The following is an 18,558-nucleotide window of genomic DNA, read 5'->3' on the forward strand; positions in this document are numbered from 1 at the left end:
CCTTGACACCACTCTGTCGAGTCACTGTCTCTACTGTCAAAGATCTGTCTGATGGAGGACTTTCCCACCTCTTGATTAAAACCCAAATGATATTACAGAGGAACAACATGTCACTGGATAGAAATAGTTATTTTATTAGTTCTAGAAAGACTGATCGGAGAAACAGTTCACCCACCTCTTGAGAGTAACCCTTCCCAGAAAGGGGAGAAGATCTGAGATGTTCTTCTCTAGGAACCACTGAGTCAAGTCCTTGTCCTGAGCTTCATACACAACTACAGTCAGCTGCTGCAGAGTGTCTGAGTTTAGTCTAGGAGGTTGGAACATACAGGCTGTCAGAAATATGAAGAAAAACACATGAATGACGTTACTATTTCTACTTTTAAAAAACATCAGCTTCAGACTGACCTGAGAGAGAGAGGTCCCTGGTGACACAGCAGTGTGATGAGAGAGTGACCCTGAATGCAGAAGTCAGTCAGGTCCAGACACTGAACCCTCCAGAGTCTCAGCAGGGACGCAACACTACTCAGAGCCCTGGATAACACTCTCTCTGGTGGCTGGCTGCTCTGTAGGACCAGGGAGAGCTCTGGGACAGTCAGTGGAGTAGCACCTCTCCCTGTCCTCCTAACCAGTCTGGACAGTTTCACTGCCACACCCACATTCAGCCTGGAATGAAACGACAAAACGCAAGTCACTTAAAACAGAGAAACCTTGTCAGATAAATATTCAATACGAAAATAAACTATTGAATAGACCTGTAAAAGCTGTCTTCCTGAACATACCTGAGCTTGTGGAGCTTTGACTCATGTCTCAAAAGAAGTGCGGCTCCTTGGAGAGAGATCTTGCTGGGGGTGAGAGTGAGGTCCAATCTGGAGGCACAGAGACCCAGGACTCTCCCCACAGACCTGCAGGTTTTCCTGGGTAACTCTCCTCCCAGTGACAGGGTGGAGCCCAATGCCTGGAGGAGAGAGGCCAACTGCTGGTCCTCCTCTCTGGACCTCACAGGGATGGATTCACACACAGTCTGGAAGAACCTGTCATCACCACCGCTGAAACAGCAGAACATGGGGGACATCAAATCAGACATTTAGGAGACAGTGACGTCCAAAAGTATTGGGACAGTGACACATTTTATGTTGTTTTGGCTCTGTACTCCAGCACTTTCTAAACGGTGACATTGCCCTGACATTAAAGCTGACAGTCTGACCTTTAACCTCAGTCAGTGAATCATGTCAAAGTGTACAGAGACAAAATAACAAATGTGTAGTAAAATAATATACAAGACGTTTGGTTTTATAGATTAGATATTCTGAATATAAACGTTCAGATTCTTAAAGGTAAAATCCATAAGATTTCTAAAAGACCAATGTCTAGCATCACATAATTAAGATAAATTAACAATATATGACAAAACTCCATAATATCGGTGTTACTAACACAACAGCAACATTTGTTCTGTTTTGAAAGATATATGAATAAAAAAAATAAAATGAATGACATTTAGTAACATTTGAAATCTTGGTATAAATGTTACTAGCATCACATAACCACCACACATGTTCAGACTCACCTCAGCTGTGAGATGTAGGACAGACACTGAAGGAAACTCCTCACTTCACTCTCTTCATTTGACCAGCCCTTCAGCTCTACTGGTTTCTTCTCTGGTTGGAGTTTCAGCACTTCTAGGAGGAGGGAGGCCTTTCTCTCTGAGAGGTCTATGGACCAGACTGCAGGAGCTGACTGGTAAACTGGCTGTAATGCCAAAAGGACACTCCTGCCTGTTTGAGTCTCATAGTCCTTCACATGTGAGTACAGATCCAGCAGGATGTCATATCTCTCAGTTTGATACACAGAGAACAGTGACAGCAGTGTGTTCACAGTTCTCTGGATTGTTTCTCTGTGATCTAGTGCTGCTTGTAGACACAAATCTAGTAGGACTGCTTTGTCGTCTGTCTCCAGTCTTTCAGGGGATCCTCTCTGATGTAGTAGAGGGGTAAACCTGTGACCCATAAAACATAAGAATGTCTATGTTCAGATAGTAGCACGGAGAATGTGACTTCACTCTGTAAAAGCATACTGTTGTTATGTCTATCTTGTTGTGTTGTTGCAATGTCTTATTTGTCTGTCTTAGCCTTTAGATTAGTTGTCATTGGAAATAAGAGCAATATGTTCTCAAATGACTTAAGCAAAGTAATCGTCACGAAGACATTGAGTAAATATATATTGACTGTGGAAAGACTCACCTGAGTTTGTTGATATTAGGTAGACAATTTAAAATGGTCTTGCTGAGAGCTTCACTGAGAACAGTTCTCTGATCCCAGTGTAGACAGAGATGAAACTTCTCTAGACTCTGTTTCATCACTTCTTCTGCTCTCTCAAACACTTGTTTTTCACCCTGGACTGGAAGGTGCAACTCATTTCCACAGAGGCAAAGTAAGCTGGTGAAATCCATCTCTGTCTCACTGCTCAGCAAAGTTGTCCAGAGTTGATAGAGCAGCACTGAGGGGTCAGATGAATCATCAGAGGATGGTCTTTAAAAGAGAATAGATTAGAAATTATATTATACAGATTATGTCAAAGTAGGATGACACAGACATGTTTATAACTCAGTGTCTGAAGGGAAGAGAATATAATAGATATTTTTTTAAAGATGGGTTGTTTCGTCCCAATTTATCTTTCTTTGGCTGGTTAATTGGCAATCAACTGGTGAATTAAATAACACAAACATTACCCAAGATGTCTGACATTCTTCAGAGAGCCCAGTATCAGCCTTACTCCTTGGTCTGACACAGTACAGCCGTTCAGGTCCAATCCAACCTTTCTCTCTGCAGACTGACTGGTCACATAAGAGACTGCACAGCACTGGTGAGGATCAAGATGTTCTCCACTCAGGTCTAGATGATAGTCCAGTTTGTCCAGGAGAAGCTGACAGGCCTCAGTAGACTGATATTCATACAAGCACTGACACAAAAACAGAAGATCTATCTCAAACTCAGGAGCACCACCTTCTGCATGATCTTGGTTTGTTTGAGATGGAAGAAATGTGTTCACCACTTCCTTGAAGAACCAATCTGACGTCTTCTTGATCTGTTCAGCTGGAACTAGGCTGTTTACCAATCTAGTATTCATCTCATTCAGAAGCCCAAACAGGAAAGGAATCAAGTGTTTTGTGTGTTTCCATTCTTCAGTCGGGCACTTCTCTAGAACCTCTCTGATTTTGTCTGGATTCTGTAAGAGCCAAAGGGCACCAAAGAACTCCTGCATTGTGTAATGGAGAAACGCAGCGCAAGTGTCTGATGTTGTTGGTGAAAAGTTAACAATAAATGCCCCCAAGAACGCAAAATGGACACTGCTTTCTTCACAACTCAGTGTTGTCAAGTTCATGTTTTTCTCATTTGTTGCATCAAAAGCAATTTCTGCCAAAGACAATATTTTCTCTCTGTTTTCTTTGAGATAACTGTCGATATCCTTACGTCGTCTGCCACTGTGTTTTTGGATGCAGTGACGGAGGATGTTGCTGTACATTTCAGTTATAGTGCATGTTCTGTTCAGAAGCCTCTGATGTAGGGAAATAAATGCAGGCAACCACCATCTCTAGGTTGTTTAACACACTGCTCAAGGAGTCAGTCTCAGCACTCAGCATCTGTGTTAAATAAGCCCTGATAGATTCTTCACTGAACCCTTTCACCTCCACTCTGAACCAGTCTGTGGGCCAGTCTGTCAGGAAGTCTTCAGATTGATCTGGTCTGCACGTGGTCACAATCTTTGCGTCAGGGAGGAGGTTCTCCACAAGGTCCTTTACTACCGACAGAGAGGAGAGGTCTGTGATTCCATCAAATATGATGACAACATTTTCAGAGTTCTTCTTAATATCCTGTAACACTTCTTCTTTACTGTCTTTTGGCTCACTGTACATGTTAAAGAGAAGGTCCTCCAGGCTCATGGGTTTTCTGTGTGAAATGTCTCTCACCTCAAAATAAAACATGTAATCTAGTTCTCTGTGATCTTTCTCTGCCCAGAGGTTCAACATTTGATGGGCGACTGTTGTTTTTCCAATTCCAGGTTTTCCAACCAGGAGGATTTTTTTCTCATGTGTTTTAAGCAGCTCAGTAGGGGATGTTTCCTGTTTGGCCAAGGGGATGAAGCTCTTTAGTTTTTTAGGCCGAGCTTTCTTCCATATTTAGTTCTTCACTTTAATTTTAGAGAGAGATGAATGCACGTCTGTATCTAACACAAGAGGGGTGTAAGAGAAAGTCCCCTCATTTCTACATCTCTCTGGTAGGAGACTACAGCTTTGTTTCCATGCACCCTCTGTGATCTTCCGTGCTTTACATTTCAGCTGTGTCTGATATCTGTGACAGTTTATTGAGCCTAAGAAAAGGGTCAATAAAAATCGAGTTAATGGTGAAATAACAGAACATGTAAATTGATGTAAGTTCTTCTTCTACACAAGTCTATTTTCTGCCGTACTTCTGCACTACCTACCTTCAAGGATGTCAATGACTATTATCTGCACACCAAATGCCGTACTTCTGCACTACCTACCTTCAAGGATGTCTGACTATTTTCTGCACACCAAATGCCGTACTTCTGCACTACCTACCTTCAAGGATGTCAATGACTATTTTCTGCACACCAAATGCCGTACTTCTGCACTACCTACCTTCAAGGATGTCAATGACTATTTTCTGCACACCAAATGCCGTACTTCTGCACTACCTACCTTCAAGGATGTCAATGACTATTTTCTGCACACCAAATGCCGTACTTCTGCACTACCTACCTTCAAGGATGTCAATGACTATTTTCTGCACACCAAATGCCGTACTTCTGCACTACCTACCTTCAAGGATGTCAATGACTATTTTCTGCACACCAAATGCTGTACTTCTGCACTACCTACCTTCAAGGATGTCAATGACTATTTTCTGCACACCAAATGCCGTACACTCTGCACTACCTACCTTCAAGGATGTCAATGACTATTTTCTGCACACCAAATGCCGTACTTCTGCACTACCTACCTTCAAGGATGTCAATGACTATTTTCTGCACACCAAATGCCGTACTTCTGCACTACCTACCTTCAAGGATGTCAATGACTATTTTCTGCACACCAAATGCCGTACTTCTGCACTACCTACCTTCAAGGATGTCAATGACTATTTTCTGCACACCAAATGCTGTACTTCTGCACTACCTACCTTCAAGGATGTCAATGACTATTTTCTGCACACCAAATGCCGTACTTCTGCACTACCTACCTTCAAGGATGTCAATGACTATTTTCTGCACACCAAATGCCGTACTTCTGCACTACCTACCTTCAAGGATGTCAATGACTATTTTCTGCACACCAAATGCCGTACTTCTGCACTACCTACCTTCAAGGATGTCAATGACTATTTTCTGCACACCAAATGCCGTACTTCTGCACTACCTACCTTCAAGGATGTCAATTACTATTTTCTGCACACCAAATGCCGTACTTCTGCACTACCTACCTTCAAGGATGTCAATGACTATTTTCTGCACACCAAATGCCGTACTTCTGCACTACCTACCTTCAAGGATGTCAATGACTATTTTCTGCACACCAAATGCCGTACTTCTGCACTACCTACCTTCAAGGATGTCAGTGTCCACCTCTTGGTCTTCCTTGAATGGGAAGCAGCTGATCCAGTGGTACAGGTCATGCTGCCGTCTGTCCTTTGAATCAGAGGAAGGCTCCAGTAATGTTCTCTGTCTCGTAATGTACAGAATCTCCAGTAACTTGTAGCATGCAGCTTCCCCTTTTAACGACTCTGTCCAGTATTTATCTGGCTTTGTCACTTCTTGTGTCCTTACTATTAATAACTTCCACTTCCTCATTGAGGAAAACTCTCTGCTGCTGAAGGTTGTCAACAATAAGTGTCAGATCCTTGAGCAATCTGATAAGGTCCAGTCTGCGATCTGTGACATAGTTCACAGCAGTCTGTTTAGTGGTTGCCATTGTGCCTTTGGTTATTCTTCTGAACGTTCATTTGACATGGTTTTCCTACATTACCAAAAACGCAGGATCTACAGAATGAATGAGAATAAAGAAATTAAAAGATTACATATGATAACTATTCATGGTTTAATAAATGAAAATCACCTTTAAGTAACATCAAACCAAATAATTGATTTGATTTACAGTTGATTTGACATTTTAACATTCTTATTGCTAATGATGACGTTGTTGAACAAGGCAATTTATCCACTGTTAACCCCCGGTATGCAGTCTTTGAAAATAAGAATTTGTTCTTAACTGACTTCCTTAATTTTAGTTGAAAAAATAAAATATTGTCTGAATGCTAATTTTGCCAATGACTGACAAGGAACAAGGAACGAACCCCAACAAATGGCAGTATGATATTTAAGAATAATTGAAAAATAAACTTACTTAATTTTGATAATAAGCAGGTATGTGTGTGGAAATTACCTTGCGTCTCCGAAATCTCCAACGCCGTGTACTTTCATCTTCAGGCAACTTCGGTCTATAAAAACATTGGGGTGCGTTCAGCAAGACGCAACGTTTTGGAACATTCAGATAGAGACGCTATGTAGAAAAGACACGCCTCTCTCTAACGTGAAGAGATAATAAGGAATCACGTCGGCTCTATTCATGGCATTTCTATCGGGATTGTTCAACAACATTTGGATCCTGAACGTGGCATTGTTGTAGTAATCGTTGTAGTAATCAATCATTGTTGTAGTAACTTATCAGGTGTGCTAAAACGGTACATGTAGGGTGTATTCATTACAGGACACCGTAGCAAAATGTTGAACAAGTTCAGCCGGACAAGTTTAGCCGAGTGCCTCCCTGTTTTGGCCAGCTTGTTTCTGTTTGATTCCTGATGACTACACCCCAGGGCAACATTCAGAGAGGTGTGTTCTATCAATATAGAGTAGGTCTATTTATATCTGGACGTTCCCAAACATTGGGTCCTGCTCAGTGAACGTGCCCCATTTATATAAAATATGTAATGCATGTCATACATGGTTTATTGTCCTATATAGACTACACTATCAATCGACATGGTTATTACTACACTATTACTGCAGTTAATAAATTACACTAAGTAAGGCAATATAATATATAATATCGATTGGTCAACATACCTGAGATTGGGGAGAGATGAGAACCCACGCTGGACTAAGATCCCACAGGAGAGTTGTAATAAACTAAACCCGGTTGTCACCAGGACAGGAGAGTTGTCGTAAACTGAACCAGGTTGTTACTAGAACAGGAGAGTTGTAATAAACGAAACCAGGTTGTCACCAGGACAGGAGAGTTGTAGTAAACTAAACCAGGTTGTCACCAGGACAGGAGAGTTGTAGTAAACTAAACCAGGTTGTCACCAGGACAGGAGAGTTGTAGTAAACTAAACCAGGTTGTTACTAGAACAGGAGAGTTGTAGTAAACTAAACCAGGTTGTCACCAGGACAGGAGAGTTGTAGTAAACTAAACCAGGTTGTCACCAGGACAGGAGAGTTGTAGTAAACTAAACCAGGTTGTCACCAGGACAGGAGAGTTGTAGTAAACTAAACCAGGTTGTCACCAGGACAGGAGAGTTGAAGTAAACTAAACCAGGTTGTCACCAGGACAGGAGAGTTGTAGTAAACTAAACCAGGTTGTCACCAGGACAGGAGAGTTGTAGTAAACTAAACCAGGTTGTCACCAGGACAGGAGAGTTGTAGTAAACTAAACCAGGTTGTCACCAGGACAGGAGAGTTGTAGTAAACTAAACCAGGTTGTCACCAGGACAGGAGAGTTGTAGTAAACTAAACCAGGTTGTCACCAGGACAGGAGAGTTGTAGTAAACTAAACCAGGTTGTCACCAGGACAGGAGAGTTGTAGTAAACTAAACCAGGTTGTCACCAGGACAGGAGAGTTGTAGTAAACTAAACCAGGTTGTCACCAGGACAGGAGAGTTGTAGTAAACTAAACCAGGTTGTCACCAGGACAGGAGAGTTGTAGTAAACTAAACCAGGTTGTTACTAGAACAGGAGAGTTGTAGTAAACTAAACCAGGTTGTCACCAGGACAGGAGAGTTGTAGTAAACTAAACCAGGTTGTCACCAGGACAGGAGAGTTGTAGTAAACTAAACCAGGTTGTCACCAGGACAGGAGAGTTGTAGTAAACTAAACCAGGTTGTCACCAGGACAGGAGAGTTGTAGTAAACTAAACCAGGTTGTCACCAGGACAGGAGAGTTGTAGTAAACTAAACCAGGTTGTCAGTTGTACTAAAGTGAGGAGTCACAATCCATGAAAAGCTGAGTGGCTACATCGTTTCAGGAGAACACACGAAGCAACTCTGTAAAAATATATACGTGGACGTCTGTCAAACTCTTGTGCTTATTTTAGCAGGGTCTCTCTTGTTATTTCACAGATACCGGAACATGTAAATTCAATTAGACTTTATGTGGACAAAAATGAATGGGAAGTCATTGGCATCGGACAAACCATATACACATTGGCCAATACCACCCAATTCGGCGTTGATTCGTGCAAAGTGTATTGCAACTGCCATATGGCGATTGCCTATTGTAACACTTTAAAAATTCAACAGGTGGCGAATTCGCTCCACCATGGTTTTTCATATTGGGAAATGTCACCCAAGTCAACATCCAAAAGCAAAATTTTGAAAAAATGATTTTTTGTCAAAAACTTATCACCCCTTAAAAAAGTGCTTTCTGGACCGTTTTTCGAAATTCTTTCGATTTTTTTGTCAATTACACATGTGTAAGAACTGTATGAATATACTTTTGTCCAATTTTATCATCATTTTTTTTTTTTTTTTACATGGGCATAAGTAATATGTTTTGTCCATTTTCAATATGATTTCATAGGAAGTCAAAAGTCAAAAGTCAAAAATGTCAAAATTTTGTAAAAACTTCACACACCCTTAAAAAAGTGCTTTCTGGACCGTTTTTTGTAATTTTGTGTCAATTACACACGTATAAGAACTGTATCAACATACTTTAGTTGTATTTTACCATATGAAATTTGACATGCTCAAAAATGCAAAATTGACTGGCCTGATGAACACAGGATGGCCGAGCAGTGATAGTTGTTCCTTTCCATCACTCGTTGTGTTGATTTCATCATGTCCATTTGTGATGTTTTTCACATACAATCATATTGCAAAATTTGCAATATGGTTCAATGCATTTACCATATGAAATTTGACATGCTCAAAAATGCAAAATTGACTGGCCTGATGAACACAGGATGGCCGAGCAGTGATAGTTGTTCCTTTCCATCACTCGTTGTGTTGATTTCATCATGTCCATTTGGTGATGTCTTTTCACATACAATCATATTGCAAGTGCACGTGCATTTGCAATATGGTTCAATGGGCATTTACCATATGAAATTTGACATGCTCAAAAATCATGCAGAAATGCAAAATTGACTGGCCAGATGAACTCGGGATGGCCTGGCAGTGATAGTCTCCTTTCCTTTCCATCGCTCGTTGTGTTGACTTCATCCTGTCCATTTTGTGATGTCTTTTCACATACAATCATATTGCAAGTGCACGTGCATTTGCAATATGGTTCAATGGGCATTTACCATATGAAATTTGACATGCTCAAAAATGCAAAATTGACTGGCCTGATGAACACAGGATGGCCGAGCAGTGATAGTTGTTCCTTTCCATCACTCGTTGTGTTGATTTCATCATGTCCATTTGGTGGTGTTTTTTCACTATAGAATCATATTGCAAATGCACGTGCATTGTTGTGCAACTGGTAACCCAAAAATAAAAATATGGTTGTAAATGCATTTACCGGGACTCCTATTGTCCATGCCCGCTATGGGAGTACCCTACTACGACCCTCTATCCATGGGGGCCGCCCTGAGTGCTTTATGGACTGTTTAAAATAGGCACCTGGTAACCCAAAAATAAAAATATGGTTGTAAAATGCAAGCGAGCTACGGTCAAGCGGGATATCTCTCGTTGAACTCGGCACGGCCTAGGGATTATGGTAATGCCATTGCCTGCTCTCTGTGTCTTTAAGCACCGCACTTTGTCACTCCATCCTTGCTGTGTGTGTGTATGAGAGCTTTTCTTTGACATCTCCTGGGGGAAATGACTGATTTACAGTTTAGGAGGGTTACCTAGTCACACATATGAAGTTTTGGAGAGATGTGACTTTTCTAACCCTTCAAAACAGACAGTGTGACCCAATTAAAGGCACTTCCGGTTGGCACAGGAAGCTATAAGTCAACACATGTCTTGACTGACATAGAAACCTACAGAATCCTGAGTTTTAAGTCTTTAAGTTAAGAATTGACCTATCTACGATATACACAGTGTTGAATGGGGTCATTTTCACCTTTGAAGGTGATGTACATCAAAACACCTTTTGGGTCAATTTAACCACTTCCGTTTGCTCCAGGAAGCTTAGAATCGACACAGGTAGACCTCATAGTGGTCTGATGGACTGTTACTGAAGACAGGTTCATAAGGCATTCATAACCCACATAGGCTTCAGGTTGAATTTAGGAGTGCAGGCAATGTATTCCTATGGGGAGAGAAGTCAATGCAAACTTTTTGATGTAAACACCTTCTTTTAACTGTTAAGGGTTAATGCCACAGGGTCAAGGTTAGGCTTGCACGGATCGGGAGGACCTTAGGAACGTACCTGAGGTCGAATTGTGCTTCTCACCCTAACGGTTCTCTCACTGCCACCCAAAATCAAATGACATTGTGGGGCAGGCTTCATTTTGGGCCTTCTTTTTTTCAAGGTCGCTGCACTCAGAACGAGCTACGGTCAAGCGGGGCATCTCGTTGAACTCGGCACAGTCTGGAGACTATGGTGATGCCATTTTTTGTGTTGATTTCAGAATGCCATTTTGGTGATGGTCCCTCTCCGTTTAAACACATTGCAAATGTACAAAAGTCAACTAGCAAGTCAGTGTCCATCAGTCAATTAGATGTCATTATGACACCAAACTGATATCAATTAACACCAAACCCACTTTTTCCTACTCATTTAGAAGCCAACTATCACATATGTCAGAGCAGGCCCATAATTCACAGCGCCTTCGGTTTAAAACATAATAAAAACGTAAAACACATAGTTACGTTCTAGCTGCGGGTCCAGGTCGGACATTATGTGAAGGCCTATGTGAGGCGACCCCGAATCCCGAGTTTCGGCTCGATAGGTCCTTCGGTGCCCGAGTAAAACCCTAATTGGTGCTGAAAATCCACTTTTTCCATGCCTTGCTACGGGGTCCTTGAATGAGCTATCGGACAGAAACGTTGGGGTCTGTCTCTATGGGCCGAGCCGGTTTCAATGCACCTAGCCTTGCGTCTCTGAGACTTTTCTAAATGTCGTCATTTTCGTAATGGTCAAAATGAATTGAAATCATTGCAAATGTACGAGGCTGTTTCTCGGTCCGAGAACCTTCTAGAGCCACCTAACTCACCACGCACTATCGACCTGAGGTCTAGAACAGGTTTCTAAAGTTTCGGAACTCTAGGTCTGACGGTTCTTTTTAGCTCGAACAAAGCTAACTATTGCAGTCACTGTCTGTCTCTACGCACCCCAATACGTCCCTCCTTCCAAGTTGTGTTTTAGTGTGATTTATTTTTCCTTTGAAATTTTATGGGAAAAATGACTGATTTACAGTTCATGGGGGTTGCCTAATCACATATATGAAGTTTTGGAAAGATCTGACTTTTTTAACCCCTCGAAACAGCCCCTGAGACACCAATTATGACACTTCCGGTTGGCACAGGAAGCTATAAGTCAACACATATCCTCATTGGGGTATGCTGTTACAGAATCCTGAGTTTTAAGTCTTTACGTTAAGAATTGACTGATTTACACAGGGTTGAATGCACTATGTCTATCAAACTGCAGGCAGGGTATGGATATACACTTTTAGGGGATTTTAACCACTTCCGGTTGCTCAAGGAAGCTTAGAATCAACACAGGTAGACCTCATAGTGGCCTGATGGACTGTTACCGAAGACAGGTTCATACGGCATTCATAACCCATATAGGCTTCAGGTTGAATTTAGGGGTGCAGGCAATGTATTCCTATGGGGAGAGAAGTCAATGCAAACTGTTTGATGTAAACACCTTCTTTTAACTGTTAAGGGTTAATGCCACACGGTCAAGGTTAGGCTTGCACGGATCGGAAGGACCTTAGGAACATTCCTGTGGTTGAATTTTCCTTCTAAACCTAACGGTTCTGCCGCTGTCACCCAAAAGCAAATGACGTTGTGGGGCAGGCTTCATTTTGGGCCTACTTTTCAAATGGTCGCTGCGCTCAGACCGAGCGAGCTACGGTCAAGCGGGATATCTCGTTGAACTCGGCACAGCCTAGGGATTATGGTAATGCCATTGCCTGCTCTCTGTGTCTTTCAGCAACGCAGTTTTTCACTCCATCCTTGCTGTGTGTGTGTATGAGAGCTTTTCTTTGACATCTCCTGGGAAATGACTGATTTACAGTTTAGGAGGGTTACCTAGTCACACATATGAAGTTTTGGAGAGATGTGACTTTTCTAACCCTTGGGCATTTACCATATGAAATTTGACATGCTCAAAAATGCAAAATTGACTGGCCTGATGAACACAGGATGGCCGAGCAGTGATAGTTGTTCCTTTCCATCACCCGTTGTGTTGATTTCATCATGTCCATTTGGTGATGTTTTTTCACTATAGAATCATATTGCAAATGCACAAGCATTGTTGTGCAACTGGTAACCCAAAAAATAAAACATGGTCCTACATGCATTTACCGGTCATTCTGATTTTAATGCCCGATATAGGAGTACCCTACTACGGCCCTCTTTCCATAGGGGCCGTCCTGAGTGATGTATGGACACTTTAACATGTTCTGATGGATACTCATTGCTGTGCACCTGTTGAGGTGATTGAACATGTGCAACTGGTAACCCAAAAATTAAAATATGCTCCAAAATGCATTTAAGGGTCATTCTCATATTAATGCCCTGTTATAGGAGTACCCTACTACGGCCCTCTCTCTCTGTCGGGGGCATCCTGAGTGATTTATGGACACTTTAAAATATCACGATGGATACTGATTGTTGTGCAACTGGTGATTGAAAACGTGCAACTGGTAACCCAAAAAATAAAACATGGTCCTACATGCATTTTCCGGTCATGCTGATTTTAATGCCCGATATAGGAGTACCCTACTACGGCCCTCTTTCCATAGGGGCCGTCCTGAGTGATGTATGGACACTTTAACATGTTCTGATGGATACTCATTGCTGTGCACCTGTTGAGGTGATTGAACATGTGCAACTGGTAACCCAAAAATTAAAATATGCTCCAAAATGCATTTAAGGGTCATTCTCATATTAATGCCCGCTATGGAAGCACCCTACTACGGCCCTCTTTCCGTGGGGGCCGTCATTTAGTGCTTTATGGACTGTTTAAAATATCACGATGGATACTGATTGTTGTGCAACTGGTGATTGAAAACGTGCAACTGGTGATTGAAAACGTGCAACTGGTAACCCAAAAATTAAAATATGGACCTCCAGGCTTGTAGGCCCTTACTCACCACCCAGGTAACACTCCTCTATTTCCGGGGATGATTCCAGCATGGGACCCCCCCCCACATCCACAACCTCGCACACCAGGTGAACCAGGGCACCCACACTTAAGCACCCTCCCTCGGGCTATAAAGCAGATAGCTGCGCTGTTAGGAACCGCGTGCACCTGGTGACCCAAAATAGAAGTTGTGCATCTGGGAACCCAAAATAAAGTGGGTGCACCTGGGAACCCAAAATAAAGTGGGTGCACCTGGGAACCCAAAAATTAAAATATGGTCCTAAATGCATTTAAGGGTCATTCTCATATTAATGCCCGATATGGAAGCACCCTACTACGGCCCTCTCTCTGTCAGGGCCGTCCTGAGTGCTTTGTGGACTGTTTAAAATATTACGATGGATACTGATTGTTGTGCACCCGGTAACCCAAAAATTAAAATATGCTCCAAAATGCATTTACCGGTCATTCTGATATTAATGCCCGCTATGGGAACACAGGATGGCCGGGCAGTGATAGTTGTTCCTTTCCATCACTCGTTGTGTTGATTTCATCATGTCCATTTGGTGATGTTTTTCACATACAATCATATTGCAAGTGCACGTGCATTTGCAATATGGTTCAATGGGCATTTACCATATGAAATTTGACATGCTCAAAAATCCTGCAGAAATGCAAAATTGACTGGCCAGATGAACTCGGGATGGCCTGGCAGTGATAGTTGTTCCTTTCCATCACTCGTTGTGTTGATTTCATCATGTCCATTTGGTGATGTTTTTTCACATACAATCATATTGCAAAGTGCACGTGCATTTTGTGCAACTGGTAACCCAAAAAATAAAAATATGGTGATTTCATTATGTCCATTTGTTTATGTTTTCTTACTTTTGCAAAGTCACTGTGCATTTGCAATATGGTTCAATGGGCAGGTACCATCACGAATTTGTCATGCTATAAAAATGCTGCAGGAATGTGAAATTGATTGCCCTGATGAACACAGGATGGCCGAGCAGTGATAGTTGTTCCTTTCCATCACTCGTTGTGTTGATTTCATCATGTCCATTTGGTGATGTCTTTTCACATACAATCATATTGCAAGTGCACGTGCATTTGCAATATGGTTCAATGGGCATTTACCATATGAAATTTGACATGCTCAAAAATCATGCAGAAATGCAAAATTGACTGGCCAGATGAACTCGGGATGGCCTGGCAGTGATAGTTGCTCCTTTCCATCGCTCGTTGTGTTGACTTCATCCTGTCCATTTTGTGATGTCTTTTCACATACAATCATATTGCAAGTGCACGTGCATTTGCAATATGGTTCAATGGGCATTTACCATATGAAATTTGACATGCTCAAAAATGCAAAATTGACTGGCCTGATGAACACAGGATGGAGCAGTGATAGTTGTTCCTTTCCATCACTCGTTGTGTTGATTTCATCATGTCCATTTGGTGGTGTTTTTTCACTATAGAATCATATTGCAAATGCACGTGCATTGTTGTGCAACTGGTAACCCAAAAATAAAAATATGGTTGTAAATGCATTTACCGGGACTCCTATTGTCCATGCCCGCTATGGGAGTACCCTACTACGACCCTCTATCCATGGGGGCCGCCCTGAGTGCTTTATGGACTGTTTAAAATAGGCACCTGGTAACCCAAAAATAAAAATATGGTTGTAAAATGCAAGCGAGCTACGGTCAAGCGGGATATCTCGTTGAACTCGGCACGGCCTAGGGATTATGGTAATGCCATTGCCTGCTCTCTGTGTCTTTAAGCACCGCACTTTGTCACTCCATCCTTGCTGTGTGTGTGTATGAGAGCTTTTCTTTGACATCTCCTGGGGGAAATGACTGATTTACAGTTTAGGAGGGTTACCTAGTCACACATATGAAGTTTTGGAGAGATGTGACTTTTCTAACCCTTCAAAACAGACAGTGTGACCCAATTAAAGGCACTTCCGGTTGGCACAGGAAGCTATAAGTCAACACATGTCTTGACTGACATAGAAACCTACAGAATCCTGAGTTTTAAGTCTTTAAGTTAAGAATTGACCTATCTACGATCTACACAGTGTTGAATGGGGTCATTTTCACCTTTGAAGGTGATGTACATCAAAACACCTTTTGGGTCAATTTAACCACTTCCGTTTGCTCCAGGAAGCTTAGAATCGACACAGGTAGACCTCATAGTGGTCTGATGGACTGTTACTGAAGACAGGTTCATAAGGCATTCATAACCCACATAGGCTTCAGGTTGAATTTAGGAGTGCAGGCAATGTATTCCTATGGGGAGAGAAGTCAATGCAAACTTTTGATGTAAACACCTTCTTTTAACTGTTAAGGGTTAATGCCACAGGGTCAAGGTTAGGCTTGCACGGATCGGGAGGACCTTAGGAACGTACCTGAGGTCGAATTGTGCTTCTCACCCTAACGGTTCTCTCACTGCCACCCAAAATCAAATGACATTGTGGGGCAGGCTTCATTTTGGGCCTTCTTTTTTTCAAGGTCGCTGCACTCAGAACGAGCTACGGTCAAGCGGGGCATCTCGTTGAACTCGGCACAGTCTGGAGACTATGGTGATGCCATTTTTTGTGTTGATTTCAGAATGCCATTTTGGTGATGGTCCCTCTCCGTTTAAACACATTGCAAATGTACAAAAGTCAACTAGCAAGTCAGTGTCCATCAGTCAATTAGATGTCATTATGACACCAAACTGATATCAATTAACACCAAACCCACTTTTTCCTACTCATTTAGAAGCCAACTATCACATATGTCAGAGCAGTCCCATAATTCACAGCGCCTTCGGTTTAAAACATAATAAAAACGTAAAACACATAGTTACGTTCTAGCTGCGGGTCCAGGTCGGACATTATGTGAGCCTATGTGAGGCGACCCCGAATCCCGAGTTTCGGCTCGATAGGTCCTTCGGTGCCCGAGTAAAACCCTAATTGGTGCTGAAAATCCACTTTTTCCATGCCTTGCTACGGGGTCCTTGAATGAGCTATCGGACAGAAACGTTGGGGTCTGTCTCTATGGGCCGAGCCGGTTTCAATGCACCTAGCCTTGCGTCTCTGAGACTTTTCTAAATGTCGTCATTTTCGTAATGGTCAAAATGAATTGAAATCATTGCAAATGTACGAGGCTGTTTCTCGGTCCGAGAACCTTCTAGAGCCACCTAACTCACCACGCACTATCGACCTGAGGTCTAGAACAGGTTTCTAAAGTTTCGGAACTCTAGGTCTGACGGTTCTTTTTAGCTCGAACAAAGCTAACTATTGCAGTCACTGTCTGTCTCTACGCACCCCAATACGTCCCTCCTTCCAAGTTGTGTTTTAGTGTGATTTATTTTTCCTTTGAAATTTTATGGGAAAAATGACTGATTTACAGTTCATGGGGGTTGCCTAATCACATATATGAAGTTTTGGAAAGATCTGACTTTTTAACCCCTCGAAACAGCCCCTGAGACACCAATTATGACACTTCCGGTTGGCACAGGAAGCTATAAGTCAACACATATCCTCATTGGGGTATGCTGTTACAGAATCCTGAGTTTTAAGTCTTTACGTTAAGAATTGACTGATTTACACAGGGTTGAATGCACTATGTCTATCAAACTGCAGGCAGGGTATGGATATACACTTTTAGGGGGATTTGAACCACTTCCGGTTGGTCTAGGAAGCTTAGAATCAACACAGGTAGACCTCATAGTGGCCTGATGGACTGTTACCGAAGACAGGTTCATACGGCATTCATAACCCATATAGACTCCAGGTTGAATTTAGGGGTGCAGGCAATGTATTCCTATGGGGAGAGAAGTCAATGCAAACTGTTTGATGTAAACACCTTCTTTTAACTGTCAAGGGTTAATGCCACACGGTCAAGGTTAGGCTTGCACGGATCGGAAGGACCTTAGGAACATTCCTGTGGTTGAATTTTCCTTCTAAACCTAACGGTTCTGCCGCTGTCACCCAAAAGCAAATGACGTTGTGGGGCAGGCTTCATATTGGGCCTACTTTTCAAATGGTCGCTGCGCCCAGACCGAGCGAGCTACGGTCAAGCGGGATATCTCGTTGAACTCGGCACAGCCTAGGGATTATGGTAATGCCATTGCCTGCTCTCTGTGTCTTTCAGCAACGCAGTTTTTCACTCCATCCTTGCTGTGTGTGTGTATGAGAGCTTTTCTTTGACATCTCCTGGGGGAAATGACTGATTTACAGTTTAGGAGGGTTACCTAGTCACACATATGAAGTTTTGGAGAGATGTGACTTTTCTAACCCTTCAAAACAGACAGTGTGACCCAATTAAAGGCACTTCCGGTTGGCACAGGAAGCTATAAGTCAACACATGTCTTGACTGACATAGAAACCTACAGAATCCTGAGTTTTAAGTCTTTAAGTTAAGAATTGACCTATCTACGATATACACAGTGTTGAATGGGGTCATTTTCACCTTTGAAGGTGATGTACATCAAAACACCTTTTGGGTCAATTTAACCACTTCCGTTTGCTCCAGGAAGCTTAGAATCGACACAGGTAGACCTCATAGTGGTCTGATGGACTGTCACTGAAGACAGGTTCATAAGGCATTCATAACCCACATAGGCTTCAGGTTGAATTTAGGAGTGCAGGCAATGTATTCCTATGGGGAGAGAAGTCAATGCAAACTTTTTGATGTAAACACCTTCTTTTAACTGTTAAGGGTTAATGCCACAGGGTCAAGGTTAGGCTTGCACGGATCGGGAGGACCTTAGGAACGTACCTGAGGTCGAATTGTGCTTCTCACCCTAACGGTTCTCTCACTGCCACCCAAAATCAAATGACATTGTGGGGCAGGCTTCATTTTGGGCCTTCTTTTTTTCAAGGTCCTGCACTCAGAACGAGCTACGGTCAAGCGGGGCATCTCGTTGAACTCGGCACAGTCTGGAGACTATGGTGATGCCATTTTTTGTGTTGATTTCAGAATGCCATTTTGGTGATGTCTTTTCACATAC

General features: G+C 42.4%; 1 protein-coding gene across 1 annotated transcript in view; it reads right to left on the minus strand.

The window, feature by feature from the left end:
• Positions 1 to 126: 126 nt before the first annotated feature.
• LOC112227920 overlaps positions 127 to 18,558 on the minus strand; it is a 44,477-nt gene continuing 26,045 nt past the window's right edge. The window contains exons 8-10 of the mRNA XM_042315001.1: positions 780 to 1,046; positions 406 to 663; positions 127 to 307 (exon numbers count right to left, since the gene is read on the minus strand). Coding sequence (XP_042170935.1) covers positions 142 to 307; positions 406 to 663; positions 780 to 1,046 — 691 coding nt within the window. The 3' untranslated portion in view covers positions 127 to 141. The remainder of the gene's footprint in view (positions 308 to 405; positions 664 to 779; positions 1,047 to 18,558) is intronic.

Source organism: Oncorhynchus tshawytscha, unplaced genomic scaffold (assembly GCF_018296145.1).
Source record: "Oncorhynchus tshawytscha isolate Ot180627B unplaced genomic scaffold, Otsh_v2.0 Un_contig_4965_pilon_pilon, whole genome shotgun sequence".
NCBI lineage: Eukaryota > Metazoa > Chordata > Actinopteri > Salmoniformes > Salmonidae > Oncorhynchus > Oncorhynchus tshawytscha.